Source organism: Hippoglossus hippoglossus, chromosome 1 (assembly GCF_009819705.1).
Source record: "Hippoglossus hippoglossus isolate fHipHip1 chromosome 1, fHipHip1.pri, whole genome shotgun sequence".
Taxonomy (NCBI): domain Eukaryota; kingdom Metazoa; phylum Chordata; class Actinopteri; order Pleuronectiformes; family Pleuronectidae; genus Hippoglossus; species Hippoglossus hippoglossus.
The window spans coordinates 10,256,431-10,272,246 of NC_047151.1; the positions used below are offsets into that span (position 1 = coordinate 10,256,431).

Genomic DNA, 15,816 nt, shown 5'->3' on the forward strand with positions numbered 1-15,816 from the left:
ATTCAGATTAATGGGTTTTGAGCGATAACAATTGGCTTCAGTAGGATCTGACCGGCCTTGGACAGATGTGTGTTTAAGGATAGACTGTATGTAAAGATGGACGTGATGACTGCTCCCCAAAAGTGAAACCAAAAAGTGTCTTAATCGCCCCCTGGTGGCTGGCTGCAATAAAGGCAAAAAAGCATGCCTCTTCCATGTTAGTGAATGGTACATGGACTAAATAAGTACACATCAAATACATCTCTTCTCAAAAATGGTTTCTGTCATTTTAGGTACTTCTTATCACACTGATGTTTATTCATTTGTTAATTTTCGAGGTAAGTTTTCTTAGTTAGTAATTTGATGCTATAGAAATGGGGTGAAACATCGTGATTGACAGCTGAGACAGACTCACGATTGGTCAGACATAGGACCTGGCTATCTCCTGATCCTAACTCTAAATATATATCTATAGCTCACAATGCTCAAGATGGCAGCGTTCATACCTGGGTTATTTTGGCTTAATGGACAGTGGGAGGATGTGGGGATGCTTCATCAATTTTTAAATACAGTCTCTGGTTTAGAGCAATGGTTCCCGACATTTTTGTTTCGTGACCTTGGAACAGGGTCAATGTTAATTTGATTCCCACAAAAAAAATGAAAATATGTGAAAAAAAAACAAAAAATAAAGGTGATTTGGTTTATCAGAAATAAAAGATTGACGATGACTCTAACCATGTAGCATGAGGTCAGGGAATGGTTTGATCAGTCTGAAAATCATCAAGGGGATATATTTTGTAAGAACGGTTTCCCTCCGTCCAGTACAGTTCAGAATCATTGTCAAGGGACATTGAGGCTGCTCTGTAATCATGGTGTCCCAACATGTTATACCAAGACACTGTATGTTGGTCATTACTTTAATTTGTCACCATGTTGTGATGAGCAAACCAGACTTTAAACTTACATTCGGGTGAATGAGTCATGACTGAATTTGTATTTGAAGTGATCCAAATCGTTCAAAGTCTTTTGGGGAGGAATAAAAGACGGAGCTCTTTATATTTGGGATTCACTGGTCTGCTGCCCACTTCTAGAGCCCTGAACAAACAGAAATAAGACACGTTAGAAAAATGGTGATATAATGTACATGTGTCTGCAGTGGTGGAAGAAGTATGAGGACTCAAGTAAAAGTAGCATTACCTCAATTTAATAAATATTTAACTAAATTAAATTGTTTTTATGTGATTGTTTATGTGAAGTACCTTGTAAGATAAAATACAGTACTCACATTTTTAAAGTATGGTATTAAAAGTAAAAAGTCGCCGCAATGAAACATTATCGTGCTAAACCTTTAATATCACAATTGTCATTGCTGCTCCCTTCATCTCGGTCAAACGTTTTCTTTTAATAAATACTTTAAATATAGATATACCTCTCCAATTATGGCAGGCACTGTCTTTTCTCGTCAATGTTATGTTTGCTAAGCTTTTTTAAGAATCATAGGTCCATATCACTATCGAAAATAAATAAATATAGACATACAATCCTCACACTTTTTCCGTCACACTTTGAATTAAGTGGAGTATGTATATGTTTAAGTAACAGTAGTTGAGTAAAAGTGATTATGCCTTGGAGGTGACAGAGTGGGTGTGATCACCTAATACTTACTTGTGACTGAGTACTGGAGGGATTGGTATTGCTGAAGTCTGAGTATTTCTTCTTCTGTGGTGTGCAGATGCAGGAGAGGAAATGTGCGTACTCCTCTCTCACCTGCAGAGGTCAGCAAAACATCAGGGGTGGAAACAAAAGTCCACTGCTAATCTACTGTCTGATGTCATCACTCGTTTTATACTTTATTTTTATTTATTTATCTCTAACACATTTAACAGCTCCCAGTTACACACACAACCACACAACCACACACACACACACACACACACACACACACACACACACACACACACACACACAAACACTGACTCCCTTACCATAACCATCATCATAACTAACCCTTGTCCTAACACGACAACGCAACTTAACAATAAAACCAATTCTTGTGTGTCAGAGAGAATCTTATGTGTCCTACCTGCTTGGACAGCAGGCAATGCAAGATGAAGACCAGCGCCCCCTGCAGGCTGTTCAGAATAGTGAAGATATAAGCGGACACCGTCCTGGAATGTATGGTGCCTTCTTGGAACAGTAAGGTCCCAAACATCCACATGAGACCCAGTATACACATCTGGGCTATAGCTGTCACTGTGAATGCTCTGCAGGGGGAAAAAAGGGTGGATGTGGGCGGAAAGGGCAACAGAGAGAGAATGAAAGATATGATTATCATGAGCTCCGACACACTGATGACTCAGTCACCACTGCAGTGACTGGAAAACCCCCTGAAGAATGAAAGTGGGAAAAAAAGGGTTCAACAAAGTATCAACAGGACACAGACATTTCTTTATTTCCTGCCAATTGAACGTTTGTGGAAGAAAAGAAATGCTGTTTTAAAAGTGGTTTCTGGCAATGTACCTCACATGGGCTCTTTGCAGTAAGCTCTTCAGTGATGTGTTTTTGTTATTCCTATGAATAGCTATAAATATAATGTATTCTAATATACAGTGAAGAGAAATATATGAAAAGGGAACCATTAGGTTTTGATTTCAGTCCTTCGAAAACATGAACTTTGTCTTTCTACAACTTCACCAAGAATTGACCAACCACAGACAAATCTGACATTTAGACCCGATGCATTTTCTTTTCAATGACATAAATCTGCAGTGGCCCTGAAGTGCCCTGAAGTTCCTCAATCTGATCAGAGCCTCAATAGTGGGTACCCCCATGCTGTTGTGTTTTTTTATGTTTTCTTATTTTCCATTGTAATTTCTTATCTGCCGTTGGTTTTATATTTGTCATTGTGATTTGTTGTTGTGTTTTGTGGTATGTCGTTGTGTAGTTGTATCCCCATTAGAGGGCAGAGGAAAATGGAAATATTCCAGACGTTCTTTCCATCCACGTATTTCTCAGTTCCTTTCTTAAACGTAAGTTTTAAATTACAGCAGCAAGGGAGGATGCACAAAAAAAACACTTTGACACACACAGGAAAACAAACAGAGGGACTCACTTGATTTTGTTTAGCTGGGAGAGTTCTGGGTTGAGGCTGGTGAACTTATGGGCGAGCTTCCAAACAGTGATGATGAAGAAGAAGACATTGATGACGATGATGAAGCACACAGGGCCGAGGAAACTCCAGATGAGGCCGTCCTCTAGAGACAGCCAGCAGCTGGTTAGAAGGAAGGAAAAAAAACATGTGCATGATAAGGTTTTCTGTACATAACAGACAGATAACAGCAGGTCTATGTAATCCACTGATGTAATCGCTATCACACAAGCAAGATGTGCAAACACACGGGCACACGCAATTCCCTCTTTCTGTGTATCTTCTCTGGCTCTCTCACACACACCATACAGACCGAAATTATCTTTTTCTTCACAGACTCACAATTTGTCGGTGCCGTATCCTTTTGGTCTAATGATGGCAGATATGATGACGATAATGAGGGGCAACCCGTAACCGGCGAGGAATAGGTACAGGGGTCGGATGGTGGCATTGAACACCAGGACCACCATTCGGTAGAGCTGCACGCCTTCCAGCAACATCCAGGTGAAGACTCCCAAGAAGAGGTAATGGAGCATCGCTGCAACAAACCTGCAGCCGCCCTGTAAAGTAATGTGACAACATGAAGAACAACAAGATCAGAGCGGAAGGAGCACCAGATATAAAAGGCTTTGACATGGCATCTACTGCTGATGTGATAAAGACAATACTTGTCTCTATGACTACGTTAACAGCTTTTTGTAATGATTAGAAACTAATTCGATTAAACGGTCAGTGCGGGAAGAAGTGGTAGAATTACATAAGTATCACACATTTTAAAATGTTTAGCACTCAAACATGCTATTAGTAAAACAGCAGCAGTATAATTATAACCAAAATTAAAGTTTGAGCCACAGTTAAATATTGTAACAGGTGTTAATTATAACTACATGCTGTTATATGGTTTAATGAAATTGTTCACATATTTTGTATGTAAAATACTAAAGTAACTGTACACAGTTATATTTCCTTCTGACATATTGTGGAGATGTGGTGTTCCTCCAGGGTCTGTTTGTGGCCCTTTACTGTTTTCAATTTACATGTTACCATTGGGTCAACTTATTAGTAGCCTTTTTACGCAGACACAGGTCTACTTATCCATAAATCTATCTAACCTCGCCTCAGCTGCCTCACTGGCATCTAGTCTCAACACCTAAAGGCATGGATGTCCTGTAACTTTCTAATGCTTTATCCAAACAGAACTGAAGAGATGGTGCTTGGACCTAAACCACACAGATGGTGTATTTCAGGCGTGAGTTTCTCAGGGTCTGCAGTGCACCCATGAAATTTGGAAGTAATCTTTAGTGACCTAACGTTCCAAAGATATTTTAATAATATCACCAAATCACTAATCAGTCAAATCAGGAATATTGACAAGATCAGATTACTCCTTTCATTCAATAATGCACAGATTCTCACTCATGCCTGTGTCCCCAGCCTTTTAGATTACTGCAACTCACTGCGCCTCCAACCTGTGCAACACACTGTAGCTAGGGATCTTTCAACAAGTCAAAAATATGATCACATCTCATCCATTGATTTTAAAATGTCATTACTTTTTTTTAAATCCCTTGCACCACTTTACTTAAGACCTTCTCACCCCCAGCTCGTAATCTTTGTTGTGCTAACCAGCTCTTTGTACCCAGGGCAAGACTAGAGACAGAGGGTTAGGGCTCAACAACCTCCCTTTGTCGATCAGACAAGCCACCTCATTATCCTCTTTGAAATCTTTATGAAATGCCTTTTAACAAGACATTTGTTTGTTTTATTGCTTTCTTTTATCCATTGTCTGTTGCATTAACTTGTTATGATTTGTAATTGCACTGGAAGCATTTTCTGTTTTTATGTCTGTGAAGCACTTTTTATACCTGTTTTTGTTTTTAAAGTGTTCTATAAATAAAGTTTATTTATATCAAATATTCAAGTAAAGCACTCTAAAACTGTAATTATGTTAACCTTACACCACTGGATAATACACAGCTATTATTTTTGGCCCATTCAGGATCAAACTCCTTGTATTGCCCATTTTCGGATATTTAATTTTATTGTCTGAGCCTCAAGTATTTTTTCTTGTCTTTTCTTTGCCTCTAGACTAACACAATATTATTTCACTGTAATAGGACAAGAAGACATGGTTGAGGTTTGTTACAGAGTGGCTGGGATATTTATGGAACAGGAAGGTGAGTGGAATAGGTCAACCCACTGTAAACATTTCAATTAAACTACATTTTTATTAACGATAGGATCAACAGTCAGACTATTCCTCCACGTGATGAAGTAAATATTTGCTTTTACGAACATACCACAGGCTCAGTTTGTGAAATGCCAGCCAGGAAGATGAGGTCAGCCAGGAAGAGGCAGATACAGAGGTGCAGGTGGATGGTGGTGCGGGTCCCTTTGATCGAGCGGCAGAACATGAACGTCAGGATGCTCAGCAACAGACACACGATGGAGATGATCAGCGCGATGTTGTTCACCAACAGGAGCCCAAAAGGTTCCTAGAGGAGAAGACATGTCAGATCCCGATGTGACTAACTAGACTCATGAGGTGATGATTCACACATTTAACAGCTGCAAATAGAAACAGGGCTTGTGAGAGTGATGTCATGATTCTGTTCCTGTGTTCAGCTTTTGAAAGGCTTTTGATTTCTATTTGGACCCTTGGAGGAAACTTTTTTAGGACTTCTGATGTGTTTGGAACTTTTTCTGGACTGTTTGATTTCTTTGTGAATCTTCTGTTTATGGCCAGCGTAAATGTGTGGTGGTTAGCACTGTCAACTCCCACAGTCCAAAGACATGCATATTGCAGCTAGGATTCATTGGACTCTCTAAATTGACTGAAGGTGTGAATGTGAGTGTGTCATTTTGGTTTGTCCCTGTTTGTCTGGCAGGGACCTGTAAGTCCTGCCAAATGTCAGCTGTGATTGGCTCTAACTCTCTTTCTGACCCTGAAAGGACAAGCGGTATAGAAAATGGATGGATGGATCTTTTGTTGGACTCTTGTTTTGCTGATGGACTTTTTGTTGTCTTTCTATGTCTTGGCTTTTGGATGCATGTCTCGGTTCTTTTGCACATTCATAGAGATTTCCTGTTTTATCTTGGTATTTACACCTGTGTCATATTTCAGATTATTCACTTCCTGTCTTTGTCTGCATTCTCGCCTGTGATTGATTACCTGCCCTGCCTTGATTAGTTGTACCTGGGTCTACTTTGTATATTTAGTTTCTGTGTTTCCTTTTGTTCAGTACGAGTTCATCTTGTCAGTTTCTTTGTCAGTGTTTTCGCTGTGTATATTTGTGAGTTATTTACCTAAGTCAAATTAAAAACTCTGTTCTTAATCTTAGTTCGTAAGTCATATCTGCATTTAGGTTTTCACCTGATTCTAGACTTGACAAGTCATCAGTGTTTTAAACAGCAATTTAGCCCATTTTTACCTCTGCCAAGGAGATTTTCATTGGCGTTTGTTTGTCTGTTACCTAGCACCATTGCACAGAAACTACTGGACAGATTGCTACAAAACTTCGTGGAAGGATGTTGTGTGGGTCAGGGAAGAACCCATTAAGCTTTGGTGTAGATCAGGATCAGGAGGCAGATCTAGGAATCTTTTTCTTTGCCTTGAACATTGTGAGATAGGGCATTTTTTGACCTTTTCACGGATTTTCCAAGGCACAATTCATCGATCTTGATGAAAAAAAATGGGCACATTTAGGGACTGATATCTATGAGTGTGTTCAAGTTGGTGCAGCTTGATTGAATTCAAGTAGACTGTTGGCTGTTGGCCTTGATGGTGGTAATGCGCTCTACTAAGTGCACTTCTTGTTGAAGAGGTTTTCAAAACATTGGTTTGTGTCTGCTTTACCTCAATGGGGTACAGGGCCATGAGCACAGCAAAGCTACTCAGATGTTCACATGTACACACAGTGTGTGTGGCGTTGGAGTGATGTTGATAGCAGCCATCTGTGGACCAGGCCTCTCTCTCATTCCAGTAAGCACAGATGTACCTCACCTCAGGGGACTCCTCTGTGTCCTACACACAAAACAAAACCAATATGTTTGTTTTATTCAGAGCCTCATATTTTATTACTCATAATTGTTTAAAATAAGTAACACTGATAGAAGAAGGGTGACACGTGAAAGACTGGGACAGGTGGAGCTACCTCTAAATGTCTGAGTGTGATGTTGACAGAGCGGCTCAGATTCTGAGTGGAGGGATTAGAGACCACGACAGACACAACTCTAGAGAAGATCTGGAAGGACGGAGCCACGCCATCTTTTTCATGTCCTTTGAGCTCCTCAAAAGACCTGTTCCCTGAGATCTTCAGGTTCTTATAGCTCAGCAGTGCAGCCATAGCAAAGCCTGTGAAAATCCAAAACAAAAAAAATGGTATTTCATAAACATGGAAGTCGTGACTTATTTGACTAAACGAGAGAAGAATAGTTTACCAGGGTATGTTCCTGTCCCAGATGCTGTTTCCCAGTCGGTGTCGAGTGTTGCGTTCTCATTGGTCAAATGGATCGTTCCAGTGGGTCGTGTGCTTCCCCATTGAACAGCAATCTCTACCTCTATTCCATCAAACAACTCATTACAAATAAACCTGCACAGCTGAAATAAGCTTCCAGAAATGTTTCCACTTTCATTCATTCATTTATCATTAAAGGTAGTGGCTCGTGTGATTTTACTCGTTCTAATATGCAGAGCTGTGCCGATGGAGACTGTTACCTGTCTCGGTGGTTTCTATCTTGGTGTAGTTGTTTTTGAGCTGAGGACCGATGAACATGATGGAGTTTTCCACTGTGCCAAGCAACACACTCACATCCTCAGCGCTGTCTGGACGACCAGGGGACAGGACGGCCACGGTGGCTGTGAAAAGTTTCTGTTGCAGCACAAAGGAGAGGTGGGGGGGGGGTTAAGAATATTGCATGTATTTGTGTGTGTGTGTGTGTGTGTGTGTGTGTGTGTGTGTGTGTGTGTGTGTGTGTTTGTATCTGATTTACTGACCTCCAGTAGCGCCTCTCCGTCAGCCTTCTCTCCACCATCACTTTGATTGGACAGAGCCAAACAGCTGTTTCTCATCATGGACAAAATCTTTGCCAAGCCTCCGAGCGACTGAGCGAGAGAGAGAATAATAAGAACATTCAGCCCTATAGTAAACCTCACATACACTAAACCCTGCAGGGCCACAGGGTGGTCTAACTAATATTCAATAAAATAAATGCTGATTAGCAGGACACTTGACCTATGGGATGCTGGACTATCGCTAACCCTGCATTTAGAGTTGCCTAAAGGAGGACGAACGCAAGAATAAATCCAGGATAAAACCATAAAACATTTTATTTGTTTATTGACGTTGCAGTTTTACATCATGCCACGTGCAGCTTACCTGTGTAGGTCCACTATCAGCACTGAAGCCATCACATTTAAGCTCTGCAAACAGGGAAACATCACATCAAAACATGTGATGCTTCATCACAGTATGTACAGAAAGTAGAGGAGCGTTGATACCATTCCTGTTGTCTTGTTCGGCATAAACCACAGAGTATTGTGACTCAGATAAGTCACCATGAAAAGCAGTGTAAAGGCAGGGCGAGCATTCACAGCAATGAGGAAACTGTCTAAAGAAGCTTATGCGAGGAGGATGAACAAGTAGAGGAACAGTGTACGCCTACACTAACCTGAACACGGCGTCCTTTTGTTGCCGTAGTTGGTGTATCCCTTTTGACACTGGCACAAGTAACTCCGATCACCGTTCGTACACGTGCCTTTCTCTCCGCAGATGTTGTCTCTGTTAATTTCAGCTTCCTCACATGTAATTATCTCTGTGAAAGGATAATAGAAACAGTTCTGAATATAACATGTATGGCTTTGGTCCATAATGGAACAAACATCAAAGTATCTGAAGCAGGCTGGTGAAGGAAGGAGATGTCTTTGTGGTTGAGACACTTTTTAAATCTTGATTGAAAAAATAATAATGCAGGACATTTCCAAAAATCAGCTCCGGGCAGTCAGATTTAAATTTTTGGAAAGTTTCCTCAGGTGGAGGGAAGCTATGGGCCCCTTGATTCTTGAAGAATTAGGCTATTTTCAGTTTTATTTGAATGAAAAGTTTTTATATAAAATCACGACCTTGTTGTCACAGCAGTTGTTCTTACTAGGTATCTTAGACTAGAATTGCTATGTACTTAGTAGAGCTATTTAAGATGACATTATTACTACATGTATGTAGAAAAAATGAAAAATGAAAACTTGTAAATATTAGCAAAAAGTCCCACTTCTAATTTGAGGAGTTTTGCTGAGTGGGTGACTAATATTTTTCCTTTTAGTTTGGTTTTAATTTCTCAATGATGTGAAAATGGGGTGAAATGTAATAATTGACAGCCGAGACTGGCTCGCGATTGGTTGAATCACGTATCAGTGTGACCTCGCTATCGCAGCTTCTATATTCTCTATACTGCACAGACTCTGTCCTCGGCAGCGTTTGTTTCCGTGATGTTTTAGCATAATTTCTGGCTAGTGGGAGCAAATTGACATGTGTGGACCATCTTAATATACAGTCTATGGTAGCAACACAAAACTGTAAATACTCACCTCTGCACTTTTCCGTGCTGTTTTGGGGGCTGACGTAACCAGACTGGCAGGTGCAATTGTAGCTCCCAATCCGGTTAGAACAGTTACCTGCACTGCCGCAGATTCCAACTTTATCGGTACACTCGTTGATATCTGACAGAGTGAAGATGGTGGTAACAATGAGTATAGAGAAGCAATCAGTGGATGCACACACACACACACACACACACACACAACACACACCTTTGCACTCTCCACTCGTCCCTGTGAAGTTAACGTTCCCATGTGTGTTCTTGAAGCCTGATAAGCACTGACAGTAGTAACTGCCATTGGTGTTGAAGCACCTTGCGTCTTTTCCACATTGTCCTTGGACTTCGTCACACTCATCAACATCTATAGATTTGAATACGAAAACAGGAAGCAGAGAGGACAATACATCAGAAAACATGATATTTTAATCAATCTCTCTAATCAGCATTGTTTCTTCTACCTCCTCCGTACACCATGATTACCAGTCCCAAGTTACAGCACTGCCATCAGGGCCAGGAATTTGCATTTCTTTTAGCTGCTTGCTTTTGAATTGCGCTGATCTAGGAATTGAAACCTCCTCTACTGATGTTTTCATTGTAAATTGCCCTGGAAACGAGCATTGCTACAATGCCTAAAAAAGGAAATAACCAAGTTGAGTGGCATCAAAAACACTTATTTTCCTGGTTAACTCCAGTGACAGAGGGGGTGGTTAAAATCAGAGGTCATAGCAGATTATTACCAACACATTCCGCCCTTTGGTGTTGTAACCATCCCCCACAGTGAGAGAAACATTTCCCCAGCATACACGTCAAGCCTGCAGGGAAAGAGAGAAAGGCCAGTTAGTTTCATTTTACAGTTGAGGGAAACGCTGACAATGATGAGGACGACATGGTAGTTAACATCTGTCAAAAGGGAGGTTTGCAAAGGACACTTCTATTTGATGAGAATTCTTGGTCACCATGGGGCTCCCAAGAATCATCCTTTAGATCATCAGCCCCTATAGGATGGAAAAATGGCTCTGAAAATATTTGTAATTTTTGTACCCAAGGAGGACAGCGGTGGTCACCTTGGATTTACAGCAACTACTGTGTTCCCAATAATCACAGCAAAAATAAACAACACATCTTACAACAAGCATATTCCACTTCTCAGCCACTGCTCCTTGTGCTCAGTATGTTCACAACACTCCACGCCGCTAAACACCTCTTTGTTGAGGTGTTGCTAATCAACAGCATGATTGTGGATTGAGTCAGGGGGCATTTCAGGGGCCCCCTGACTCTGCCCCTGAGTCACTGTTGGAATTTACCATGTAGCCGAATGCACGTGTTTGTGTGTCTGTGCTGTGACATGACTGACAGTCTCTCTCTCCTCTCTCTCTCTCCTCGCTCTCGCTCTCTCTCTTCTCTCCTCTCTCTCTCTCTCTCTCTCTCTCTCTCTCTCTCTCTCGGCTCCCGCTACATATGCTCCCTGGGGATCTGAACACAATAAGCCCTCTGTTGTTGTGTGATGAGGCCGGAGCACCCACAGTAGCACCACTTTACCAAAACCAGACAGAGTGCGTCTGTGACCTCTGTAAAACGGTGTGATTGAATCCAACTCTATGACCACACAACTGCAGACAGACACAAGGCCTGACTTCATGTGACGTTTCATTATTCAGCGCGCACAGTGGTGAATAAGAATAGTTTGTCTCTCACAGAAACCGTCTCCTCTGCCTCTGTGTAAGCTGTATACGCTGCACTTCCCTCGGTCTGTCCGTCTTCCTGTTGCTTTACATTCGGGCCTGACAGAAAGTGAAGGTTTATAAACTCACTTCTCCCTCTGTGATCTCCAAAAAGTGATTCATGCTTTACTACACCTCAGCTGGCTTTCTGTGAAGCTGTGTTTACATGGCCGAACCAAAACATGATCGCTCACTCTCAGGGTGTTCAGAAGGCAGCTGCCGGACTCTTGACCAAATCACGTACGCAAGATCACATCTCCCAAATATCAGCTTCCCTTCATTGGCTGCCTGCGTGTTTTAGAATTGATTTAAAAATATTGCTGTGGACCTTCATGGCACCAAGGTTTGGCATCAAGCTACTTGACTGAGCTTCTAAATCATTCCTCACCAATATATAATGATGAGGCCCTGTTAGACTCGGTAAAGACTGACCAAAGGTGACAGGGACGAATAGTTTAACTGAGGAACTCGGAACTAAAACTTCCCTGTTTTTAAATCATCTCTTTAAAAACAGGGAAGTTGGCTTTTACGTGATCGTTTTTGCCTATTCTATTTGTTTCTTTCAGCCTGTTCATTTGCCACAACTTTTATTAGTTAATTTCCTGTCTTTGATTTTAGAAATTGTATCAGACTTTATAATTAGCTGTCTCCAATTTTGAATCTTTTATTATGATTAAATCATTTAAATATGTTTTTGAATAATAATAATTTATTATTGTTATTATTCTAATTGTCTTTAATGTTGTGTAATGAAGTTCAGTGTTGAATTGTAATGATAATAACTATTATTATTATTATTATTAATACTCATTTCAGAAATTAAGGTCATTTTTGTTTCTACTGATCTTTGAAAAAACGGTTCTGAAAAAAAAAAGTCCTCTTTTGTTGGATAATGATTTTTTTATTTCATCATTATTATATCTAATTATGTTTTTGTTTTGTGTTTTTTCTTTACTTCAATACTTTAGTGATCAGTAAGCATAAAATAAATATTTCATAGATTTATTGTAAAAACCTGGATCACAAGCAGCTAAACTCTAACAAAATCTTTGGATTAAAAACACTCCTTCAGACTTATGGGACATTGTCGTGCTGAACGATTGTTGTGCTATAATTGACTTCTGACCTTTGGTAATTGATTATCCACACTGTATGTTGTGTTGTAATCGCATACTGTGTTTCCTGTATAGGACAAAGCCAAACAGTTTCAATCCAATAATGTAATACTGTAGCAACCAGTTGCCTATTTACACATCTAGAAGTTGCATATTGACTGTGTTGCTACAAACATGAACTAAACAGTGTGACCCAGAAATGATGCTTGAGCTGTGATTAGGAAATCAAACTGTGGCATGATGATAGAGTAAGATACACTTATCAATAAAGAATATTACTTGTATTTTTAAGTATTTTGTTTTACATTACAATTTGCACACATATATCAACTATCATAATACAGTTTGTGAAATCTTTAAAATATTGTAGTGAAACATGGTAGTGTTTGTATTTGATATATGGCATGAATAACATTTCTATATACTAAGTCAACTACTGGATTAACTAGTTCACAAATCTGCCCCAAATCCTCCTATGAGGTTTGTGGTTTGTTTAAAAAAGCCTCATGTGTTCTTCCTGTGGTGACTCTGACGCCATCAGACCTTGTTGCGGATCAAGACTCCATGTTTGTTTGACTCTGACTGACCTGGTCAGTGCAGAATCAGTGCAGTGACACAGGTTCTTACACCACAGCAACCACCCTGACCTCCATCCACACTTCACCACTCTAAACACTGCTGCACAGCGCTCAGTGTCTGACATTGTCTGTATCGCTTTAATGGTAGCAGAGGGGATGCAGCCAATCCCAGCTGCCACTGGGTGAGAGGGAGGACTGAATACAAAGAGAAACAACCATTTACACTTACACTCACACATTTGGTCAATCTAGAGTCTACAATGAACCTAAGACCAATCGACATGCCTTTGTACTGTAGGATGAAGCCACACAGATACAAGGAGAACATGCCAACTCCACACAGAACCAGGTTTCAAACCAAGAACTTAAGCTTATTTAAAAGCCAGAAATGCAGAGATAGAGGCTCTTCCAATGGGATACATTATGTCTGCTGAAAAAAGTAGAAGTACATCATCTGAAGTCTTACACAACGTCTATGCTTCCCTGTACTTTTCTGAAACCTTCCCACACCCACACACCACACACACACACACACACACACACACACACACACACACACACACACACACACACACTCTACTCTTATTTAGACACTTACCGAGAATGAGTAGCTCCTTATTCCCAACCCCCATGTCAAAGGCAAACAGTGTCCCAGACAGATGGCAACTTTGGCAGAGCAATGTATCAAATTGTTGATGTCCTGTGATTAAAGTATTAGGTCTTCTCACAAAAAACTCCAAGGAGATATAAGGATTTTCAGACGCTGTTGTCCAAGAGCGGCACAATCCACAAAGTATGAATCAAAAGTATAAAAGAGTTGAAAAAATAATAATGAATAAGATCAATCCTGGGTTGTAGAGGTATAATTTAAATAATATGTGTGGCAGAAAAAATAACAGGAACTCTTCAGCAGATTTCTTCGTCTCTGATTCAGATGCAGACTCTCAGTCTGAGCACACCCTGCTCTCCCCCTCCCTCTCTCTCTCTCTCTCTCTCTCTCTCTCTCTCGCTCTCTCTCTCTCTCTCTCTCTCTCTCTCTCTCTCTCTCTCTCTCTCTCTCTCTCTCTCTCTCTCTCTCTCTCTCTCTCTGTTTCCCTCCCCTTCACTTATAAGTGTAGCCTTGACTCCCTCACAGTGCTCTTTCTTGCTCTTTCCCCTCACTCCATATCTTTTTCCATATGTTTCTCACAGTGGCACCGTATCACATTGCCCTGCACAAACCCCTCCTCTGTCTACACCACCGTCTTTCCACATCCCCCCCATGCTACACTGTGGCCTCTATTTCAGGAGCTATTCACGACACTCTCATGAGAGACAGAGAAAGAGAGGAGGGGGGGAACAGAGACTGAAGAGAGGCCGGTGACTAACACTCCAAACAGCTGCTGCTTTACTTGAGTTTTGCCAGTAATCGTATATCCGTTCCTTTATATACTCCCTGGATTCTTACTCCACCCAATCCGCCTACTTCTTTTTCTCTTCCTTTCTCATTAATCAGCCTTTCACCCAGTACCAGTGACTATCCAGGATGGAAACAGGATAAACAAAGTTCTTTTACTGGCATCAAGCACCGAGCTGAAACTTCCCATGCACATTATCACTTCATCAAGACAAAGATTCATACTCAGCTGGCACAGTCCGTTCATGGAAGTGTAAAAATGCTAGAAAGTATGTGAAGACAGAGCAGGCAGTTTTTAGTGTGAATCCACTACATTCTGCAAGTCAACGTTAGCTAAACCCCCCATGCCTCTCAGTAACTGTTGATACGTCTGTCAAACATCAATTCAGTTTGGTTTCAGATAAGCACTAAACTACAGATATTCTCCTGAAGTTATCCGGAGGGGCTGTATGTCAGAAAACAATAAAAGTCTGGATCAGTTGCTCCAGGACATTCTCCGGAGTTTTTACTGTCAGCCCCCTGGGGAAAAGTCTGGATAATGTCCGTGTGAGACCATGATGTGAGAATACAGGATATGTGACGTAGATTTCACCATGAGTGGGCGAATTAGTGACGTTTCTAACACGCATTCATATCCATGACATGGTACTTGCTGGCATGTCATAAGACGTTAATATTGCACCGCTGTCACCCATGGTGTCCACACTCAGCTTTAGTGTTTCAAACACGTGACATATGCAATAGTGAAAAAGACAAAATGATTACAAATATCAAAGGAGGAAAAAGAGGAACCAAGCATTTAGAGGATGCAAACGAATATGTCAACTTAGAAAGGTTCCAGAGGTTTTGACTTTTAGTTAGAAAGTTCTAACTAGAAGAAGTTAGAAAGTTCTTCACAGAAGAAAAATCCAGGATCAGGTGACATAAGGTCCAGAAATATTACAATGGATCTGTTAATTATGAACATGCCTTTTTACACGTCACATGTAAAAACCAAGAAGACTAATGCAGCGGGTCAATGCTATGCTCTTGACCTTCTGTTATAAATAACATTCCCTTATTAGCAATAGGCAGGTAGTGAGCCACATAGCTTGGCATGCAGCGGAAGTGAGAGAGCACATAAACACTAACACATTTGCTCTTGGGTTTTGGAAAAAGCTGATTACTAGTTAGGACTCTGTTTAAATACAGAGTACTGCTCTTACAACCCCTCCGCATGCACATTAACAAACGGTCAGATGACACGTCCCAGCATGGCTGACCCAAAAACAAGGAGAAATACAGC

At 40.8% G+C, this 15,816-nt stretch overlaps 1 protein-coding gene across 2 annotated transcripts; it reads right to left on the reverse strand.

Moving 5' to 3' along the window:
* Nucleotides 1–926: 926 nt before the first annotated feature.
* Nucleotides 927–14,133, reverse strand: LOC117761468 (CD97 antigen). 2 transcript variants are annotated; one of them, XM_034585391.1, is made up of 17 exons: nucleotides 13,734–14,133; nucleotides 10,459–10,533; nucleotides 9,933–10,082; nucleotides 9,711–9,842; nucleotides 8,798–8,941; nucleotides 8,506–8,549; nucleotides 8,124–8,231; nucleotides 7,845–7,998; nucleotides 7,568–7,687; nucleotides 7,282–7,481; nucleotides 6,984–7,151; nucleotides 5,428–5,622; nucleotides 3,470–3,687; nucleotides 3,092–3,250; nucleotides 2,063–2,243; nucleotides 1,645–1,746; nucleotides 927–1,074 (listed from the first exon to the last, which is right to left on the reverse strand). In XM_034585391.1, the coding sequence occupies exons 1-17, from the start codon at nucleotides 13,765–13,767 to the stop codon at nucleotides 1,033–1,035; spliced, it is 2,226 nt and encodes a 741-aa protein (XP_034441282.1). In that variant the 5' UTR covers nucleotides 13,768–14,133; the 3' UTR covers nucleotides 927–1,032. The 2 variants fall into 2 exon arrangements, with proteins under 2 accessions (XP_034441282.1, XP_034441290.1); XM_034585399.1 differs by lacking the exons at nucleotides 10,459–10,533; nucleotides 13,734–14,133 and adding an exon at nucleotides 10,180–10,425.
* Between the last annotated feature and the right edge of the window lie 1,683 nt (nucleotides 14,134–15,816).

What these genes read in the sequence shown, in the direction of transcription:
- LOC117761468 (XM_034585391.1), bottom strand. Translation starts at nt 13,767, where the DNA reads ATGGGGGTTGGGAATAAGGAGCTACTCATTCTCG. An exon ending in GACGAGTGGAGAGTGCAAAG is followed by an intron (nt 9,843 to 9,932) that starts GTGTGTGTTGTG and finishes TCACTCTGTCAG; the next exon opens with ATATCAACGAGTGTACCGAT. An exon ending in ATTGCCTGCTGTCCAAGCAG is followed by an intron (nt 1,747 to 2,062) that starts GTAGGACACATA and finishes TGACCTCTGCAG; the next exon opens with GTGAGAGAGGAGTACGCACA.